General features: G+C 35.9%; 1 protein-coding gene across 4 annotated transcripts in view; it reads right to left on the bottom strand.

Moving 5' to 3' along the window:
• Positions 1 to 6268, bottom strand: part of LOC107042964 (5-hydroxytryptamine receptor 1) — a 22140-nt gene extending 15872 nt beyond the window's left edge. For 2 of the 4 annotated variants that reach the window (XM_015264232.1, XM_015264235.1), the window contains exons 1-5: positions 5480 to 6268; positions 1967 to 2041; positions 1465 to 1586; positions 822 to 1189; positions 445 to 740 (exon numbers count right to left, since the gene is read on the bottom strand). In XM_015264232.1, the coding sequence (XP_015119718.1) occupies positions 445 to 740; positions 822 to 950 (425 nt within the window). In that variant the 5' untranslated portion in view covers positions 951 to 1189; positions 1465 to 1586; positions 1967 to 2041; positions 5480 to 6268. Of the gene's footprint in view, positions 1 to 444; positions 741 to 821; positions 1190 to 1464; positions 1756 to 1966; positions 2409 to 5479 lie in introns of those variants that run through there. The other 2 variants (XM_015264233.1, XM_015264234.1) reach the window with 2 other exon arrangements.
• Between the last annotated feature and the right edge of the window lie 1902 nt (positions 6269 to 8170).

The raw sequence follows: 8170 nt of genomic DNA, 5'->3' as shown, positions 1-8170 counted from the left end.
AAAAAAAAAAAAAAAAAAAACAAGATAAATAATAATTCCAATACTTCTACCGAAATGATAAATATTCGTACTCACATGCTAAAAAATTTCTGGGGACAGCTCTTTCCATTGGAGAAAATAAAACAGAATATAAAAGAGGAGAAAAAGAAAGACAAAATAATCCAAACTATATATATACGTTTTATCCTCAACTAGACACATTATACGTCTAGAATATGTAGCGTAAAAATGGAAGGTGAGTTCGCCATTCGAGTCAGATAACACGTTGGCTGAATTGTAAAAAAGGCAAAAGTCGTTAGCCAAATTGCTACTCGTGTTATCTCGTTTCATATAAGCTGTTTTGTTGCTCTATATGCGGCCGAAAAGAAGCCACGATTAAAAATCGGTTTTCTAAATTTAAATAAAAAAAGGAAAAAGGAGATTTTTTACAGTTGTATGTCTCACCTGTCAACGGATATCATACAAAGATTGAGAATGCTCGCTGCACAACTGAGAACATCAAAGCTCACCCACAGATCACATAGAAATTGTCCAAATGACCAGGTGCCCAATATCTCGTATAGCAGTGCCATTGGCATCACCAAAAGGGCAACACAGAGATCACTCACTGCTAGACTCACGAGTAAGTAGTTACAGGGTTGTCGTAATTTTCGAACTAAACATACCGCCACACACACTAGTATGTTTCCTATTACGGTGCCTATTACGATGCTTCCAAGTACCAATGCAACCACTATTGCCTAAAATTATAATATATATCTTTCTTTATCTTCTTTATCTGCAATTATGATGATATGTTTTCGAGAAATTAGTGTGATTACCTGGGTTGTTGTGTAGGAGGAAGTTTTGCCAGGAAAACCCCCGAAAAAGTTGTTTGTATCCTCTACAACTGTAATCGGCGTGACATTTAGATGCCAAGTATTTTCCGTACTTCCTTCCTTCCCCTCCATCCGATCTTAACCGATAATCCGGAGCATCCCAAGCGCCCCACTCCCACACGACTAGGTCATCCTCTCTTGTATATCGGCCTTCTGCCCACCCCACTTTATCTTGCAATCCCGGCAGCCCGGGCATCTATACTCTTTTCACGTTTGTTCTTTCTCTTCCTTCTCCCCCAAAGAGCCCACCATAAAAACCTTTCTATCACTTTTCACTGCCCACTTCTGCACATTGTCCTGCTACACTTGCTCTATAATAAAATCAAAATTTATCAATTAATTATTTGCTAATCAATACTAAGACAATAATGATTTTTACATTTTTAATTTTCTGCATATCTAGGCAAAAAAAATTCTTCAACAATATGAATTTCTATACAATATATGTATATACCGATTTATGACATATTAAAAATGAATGATGGGATGTTTTGAACGCGAATAATTCCATTTTTCAATGATTTTCAAAACACCCTCGACAGATACAAATGAGAATAATAATGAAAAAATTCTTTGTGCAACTCACCCGTGGTAAAAGAGATTTTTTTTAGCGCCATTTGATTATTCAAAGAAAGCACTAGACAAACAGAAAGCTGGACAGAATACATTTTCATGTCCTCAACGAAGAATCCCTTTTGTTTTTATTACCTACAAAAAATACATGAACAGTGTTATTTCACTGTTTTTTCTTACACTCCAGTTACTCTTCAATTACTTTTGGCAGATAACTGTACGCAGAAACTCTGCTACACTTAGAGTTTCGTCATCACATATACTCCAACAGCCGAGAATGAGAAAATATTGTTGATATGATGTTTATTATTTCAAATAATTATATAGCAATGACAAATGAAATAGCGGTTGTTTCTCATTTTTCATCAACTGTTAGAGATAATTGTCAAATAACGAATAATATCCAAATTTATTCACATACGACGCATAGAAAAAAGACTATATTGGCAACTATATTGCCAATGGGCAAGACTATATTGTCTCATGTATAGACAGATAGCAAGTTGTTTCACTACCTCGTTTCGTGTGGCGGTGGCGGCGGTGGTGGCAGCGGGAAAACTGTGCTTTATCGTACTTCCGTCTGGACGGATCTGTGATAAATATATATATATATATATGTATTCGAGTGAGATGTTACACAAATCCTCGCCGGAGAGGGAAACTGGAGAGGTGGATTATTTTCCCAAAGCGGGAGCTATGTGTCTTTTACGAGCATCCATCGAACCAAGTCATGCCGAATAAACGAACAATAAGCCTGCGACATGATCACTCACTCGTCAATCTCATAAATGGCCTATTAATTCTCCTTGTCATTCATATACATTCGCCATCATTTGCGTGTATTCAAGATTTATTCTATTCAGTTTCACCATTCGTTGAAAAAAATAGCAACAATAATATACTGATGTGTATTCACGTTATTTGGATCCATCCGGCACCGATGTCACTGGATATGGACATTAATCATTTCGAGATATGTTATAGAACAATTGTAAACACGTATCCCGAAATGATGAGAATTTCATGTTGATATTGAATGTAATGTTTACAGAGTAATTGCTCCCAATGCGCGTACAATGAATATTCTATCCAGTTGATGTGACACTGTTCTCATTTATATTTATTTCCACGGCAACTGATAGCGTCAATTATTTAATAGTAGTCAGGCAACCAAGTGGAAAAAATCGAATTTTATTAATTTTATACTCAACATACTCGTATGTTTCAATTTGTCATTCCAACAATTGAAAGAATAAAGAATAAAAAGGATCAAGACTTTCCTGACTATTGGGTGAAATTTATATAGAAATTCTTTGGTTTTTTAAGAGTCAGTAATTATGCATTATGCCAATGGGCATTAATTTAAACTATTTATTACTGGTTAGACTTTTCAATAATGAGACAAAAATGCAATGTAGCTGATAAAAATGACATAAATGATGTAAAAAAAATCATTTAATTGGGTTTTTTTAACGGATTCAACCTCTCTCAATCTTTTAATTGATCGGTGGAATATTTACAAATACTCATGAATTGCAGTAAGAAAATATAATTATGGTAAGCGTTGTTATCCTTTTGGGAGAATAAAAAGTAAATTTCTGGCAGAATTATAATCGAAAATGCCGAGTGCGCGAAATGTAATTGTAATTGTAGTTGTGGTAGCATCAATGCACACACGAGGGAATAGAAGCAAAGCTCTAGAGCTCGTCTGGAATTGACTATAGCATACACCGAGAATAATAGTTTTCCAATAATGTAGGAATCATTAATATTCCACAGACCATTTTACATCCGTCTGCGGTGAAGGACTTTTTCTTCCACAATCAACTCAACATCAGTATAACATATTTAATAGTATATAATAATTCTTGAATTTTTTCATTCTAGTAAGTAAACATCACGTTTATTTCATTATTCAAACGATTAAAGTGATTTTTTTTTTCCGAAAAATACATGAAATAGCTCTTTAAATATTTCCAATACATACGTGTGAGAATTTATTGTCTGGAAAATATTCCGTCGGTTCGAGTTTCGGATTAGACACATTTAACAGAAAAACAAAACTGATCTTGTGCTAATAGAGCAGTACTATCGGATGTATCTCTTTCATATTCATCTCAAGATGATGTGACAAAAAAAATGTGTCAGATTCGTCTGATTTCTTGGAAGACAAATGTTGTACATATGCCCGGGTTTGGGTTGTGAAATACCTACTCGTGGGATTTTCTTCAGCTCTGTATAGTGGGAATCTTTTCACCCAGTTGAAAATATTGCACTCGGAATAATGATACGACTGAATCTTGTGGGACAACGAATGCGCAAAAAGAAGGAAAAAAGAAATGCAATATCCTGTATTAAATGAGATGAGGGCAGAACTTCTCGACTCACATTTAAGTCTCTTCCTCGTGATCCTAGATTATATTCGTGACGGTTAAATATTGACTTCTCCTGTAATATAGTTCTATTTCGGGCTACATAGAAAATTTCCACAATTTACCCCGTAATTGATCATTTTTACAAACCATTCCAAGAAGATGTAGAAATGAAGAAATGTGAGGAATTTGTGCTTAGGTCATATTGAAACAAGTAATAATTTTCACTGTGAAGGGCAATCAAAAAAAAAAAAAAAAAAAAAAAATCATTTTATGCAGCACATAATGCGATGTGTCGCGTTGCGCACCATCCGTGGAATATAATTTCAATTTCATGCTCTATGACGAGATGATAATGAAATTTTACGTCGTAGTATTTTATTCCACCCGTCTCTTTTCATGAGGGTAATATTCGACGGGATGCATTAATCCTCTGACCCGAATACGAATACGAACTGCATGTCTTTTATATGTTGTCGCACTAAACTCATCATGTCTATAGTAATTGGTTTTGTTTTTCATTCACTAATCCGGTGTAGGATTTCATTGTGATTAAAAATTTTTATCGTCAGCACTTCTAATTCGGCAATTTTCACACTACAATTTAATGGAAGAGAAGCGAGAAAAATGATTCAATAAGAAATGAATACTCAATAACTCAAAAAGGCAAAGTAAAGTATTTCCTGCACTTTTTCAACTTGCAGCGTGCAATTTGATGAAAAATACAAACTACAATGACATTTGCCGATATATAATAATACCGAATATGTCACTTATCCCGCGGTTATCCATATAGGGCTGGCTGCTTGCACAAAATTAATGAGTAATAATGGAGAATTTTGGGGACCACTGAAATTTACATGAGGTCAACTATATAGCATACACGCAATAGTGTACATCGTGTATGAAACTCGTCTTGACAAAATATATAGTTTGATTTTTTCTTTTTGACGCTTTAAAAGCATCGCAGTTGATGTTTTGAATAGTTTTCTATTAACATTGAAGATGTAATACTGATTGGAACGAACCCACTGACAGTTGGGTAAACTTTGTGCGGGCTGGGACCAAAATTCAATTTTCCATCGTCACGGGATTCTGTTGGAACCTACCTCAACGGTGTTTCCTTTTCCTTTCCCTAATATGGTATACGAGAAGGGAGCTTTACGAAGTAGCATGTTATGTTACAACTCCCCTGTTGATTGTTAATATATTACTTGTCATCAATATTTTGTCCATTAACAATAATTATTGTTGAATATTAATTCATACAATATAACTTTTGCGGCGCAAAACTCAACAAAGGGTGAATAAATATCCATTCGGAAACATAATCATCCCCTGGTTTGGTGTCAATCAACCCGGAAACTGTGTTATTTTTTTTCTCATCATCATAGTGAAAAAGCTGAAGATTAAAAACCGTTCATCGAATGAATCAATTGTTCGAATCTCGAGGGGTTTCACTAATGGCCAAGAAATAGGCTGAGATATGGTTGAGCCCTGAAGAGAGAGAGAGAGAGAGTTCCATATCCCCTTGACTTCAGTCGCCCCTCTCGTTCATCCAGAAATTGGTGGTATTGAAGGAGAATGGAAATTTGCCATAGCACGAGGGAGATTCCATTGAAGCAGTTAGAAATATATATGAGGAAAATACCTTACCATGCTTGCATGATGCGGTGTTTCTCTATTTTTCAATGATTATCTTTCACTTGAATAATTCAATAATATATCATTATTTGGGATTTCTTTGCTTATATATCCACACTTGGTTGACTTGGTTGACCAACGTAAAACAGGACTGTACTGGTTACCAAATGAAATCATATAATTGGTAGTGCAAAACGTGGATGAAAACCGATGAAAGGTGATACGTTAATTGCAGTAACCGCCTGCGGTTTCTGGTTGTGATCCCTTGTTCAACATGGAAATCCTACTGGACATTATACATTCGTAGTCTTTCATCCTGATCCGGTTCCTCCAGTCATTATAAATTTTTTCATACACGTAGATCGCCGCACCGCGTGCAGCGTTATCGATATTTTCATTATTCAGTATAAATTACAAAATTCTTTCACATTTTCCAGCCAATTGATGATAGGACGATTTAACAAAATCTCATTTTTTCTCCAATTCCATTTCCACTTGAATAAATTTTCACCATAATTTCATTTTCCCACTAAACTAACAAAGTTTCCGGCACTTGCACTTTCAAAATACATTTCCATTTCTACGAGTTCATTAATTCTTTGTTTAAAAGTTTTTCAATTTTTTATTTTTTTCAAATTTGCAATTGCAAATTTTTAATGTAATTTCAAATGATGTAGATGATGTAGATTTGCCCGGCGAATGTTGATTTTTATTTTTTCTCATTACTTGTTCGGCCTTTTTTTTTGGCTTATCGGAAGATTGGAGAACACACCAACTAGGTATGTCATACGTCGGTTTCTCCTGGCGTGCGTCGTACAACTAGACTGGGACGACGTTCTTGCCGTTGACCCGGAGGTGGCTTGCAGCGCAAGCGCGGCGCCGCCAAATTATTACCCTATCCGGAAAACGATTCCTTGTGTGACGTAACGCCCTGCATACCGGTATATTTCGTTGGAGTTGACTGGTAACGCGTTAAGGGACGCATGTTATTTCAATATAAACAAATGCTGAGTGATTACTAGGAGCAATCCCACATCATAACATTTCAGCCAGTTTTTTCTCTCATCTCTCGCATTTCGAATATATTCATTAAATATGTACTCTCTTCTTCAGAAGGAATAAATTACACGCATCCGTGTTTTCGACGTCGATTATCAGCCATGTATTATATTCTCCAAAGCAAGCAATAATATATCATTGGAAATTGAATAAAGCCCTTCATCTCTCCACACCTTATTTCTTACAAAAAATATAGTGGGAGTCACGAAAGGATTTTCATGTCTCTGAATAATTCTGAAAAAAAAAAGATAGTCTGATAAAAGAGAGTGGAAATACTTTATTCATTGGGGGATTGAGTCTGCGATGGAGCCCGCCGATCAGCCCTTATTTAATCTATTTCTACCGCTTCCAATATGGTCGATTTGTTTAGGATTCATCGAGCGATATTTAACATTTTTAAACAGCTCTTTCTAAACTAATTTCTATTGTATAGAGAAAAAAAAGTAGTAGAGGGAATTCCTCTCCCAAGGTAACTCGAGACGTGAGTGTCCTCTTGTGTAGCATTAGGATGGGAGGGACGTTAGCGTGCCAGGTGCATCGCAAATGTACGCGGGGGTGAGTCTTGGCCCATTGCATGCCATACGATCTTAAGCTATTGCTTTTGGTAAACTGGGCAGACAAGAAAAGAGTCGTGCAGTTGGCCTTCAATGAGACTCTAAATTTTACTAATGCCTTTTTGTGATGACTCTGCTATTTCATTGTTTATTCAATGCAAGTAACGTCTCAACTGCTCAAGGGAGAGAGATTTCCAAGTTTATTGCGTGTTCTGCTACATTCTATCTCCCTCCGCTGTTGTGGTGGCAGCAGGCGGAGGATTCACTTTGACTGTGGAATTAAGTGCTCAGACACAATTTGCTACGAGCAATAACTGAAGCTCGCGATACGACTGATGCTGCTACTGAGTATTTTGAGTTGTATTATTATTATTATTATTATTATTATTATTATTATTATTATTATTATTATTGTTATTAGTATTCTCCCAATATATTAAAATACTTGATTTGATACTCATGACCAATTACTCGTGCAAATAACACACCTCTTGAATATAAAATAATGAAATTCGCATTGAAATAGCCCTTGAAAAGTATTTCATTGGTGAAAAAAATATATATATTTTTCAGAGCTTTGACGATCATCAGGTGCTGAAACAAAGGTAAAATTCCCACGAAACATAATAGTGTTGATGTGGCAATCGCTCATTAATTAATGATCGATCCCATAGTCATGTACAGAGTGAGAGGTCTTCTTTTACCTATGAGGTCCTACAATTCTACCTATACTAACGAGCATTTAAATTAGCTGGACTCTGTCTCTCTCTCTCTCTCTCTCTCTCTCTCTCTCTCTCTTTTGGCCAGTTAATTGAATTAAATGCATAGATGCATAGTTGACCCGAATGTTAACAGCTCTGCTGGTGAACGGCCATATTCAGCATCCAATTCAGTAAGCAAACAAACTGTAATGATAATGCTTACAACAAGCAGCGTACACATTGAATAGCAATTACAATGAGTGGAAGCATCAGGCATTTGGACAGCTAGCGTCCCTAAGAATGTCCAAATACCTGGTTGGTAGTGTGAAGGAATTTTGGGTGCAGATGCGCTTTTAAAGCCTCGCATAAATCATAACTTGGGCGTAGGA

Source organism: Diachasma alloeum, unplaced genomic scaffold, assembly GCF_001412515.2.
Source record: "Diachasma alloeum isolate Michigan unplaced genomic scaffold, Dall2.0 Dall_scaffold_00540, whole genome shotgun sequence".
In the NCBI taxonomy this organism is placed as follows: domain Eukaryota; kingdom Metazoa; phylum Arthropoda; class Insecta; order Hymenoptera; family Braconidae; genus Diachasma; species Diachasma alloeum.
Note: the sequence above shows the minus strand (reverse complement) of the source record. Positions and strands in the feature narration are given on the sequence as shown.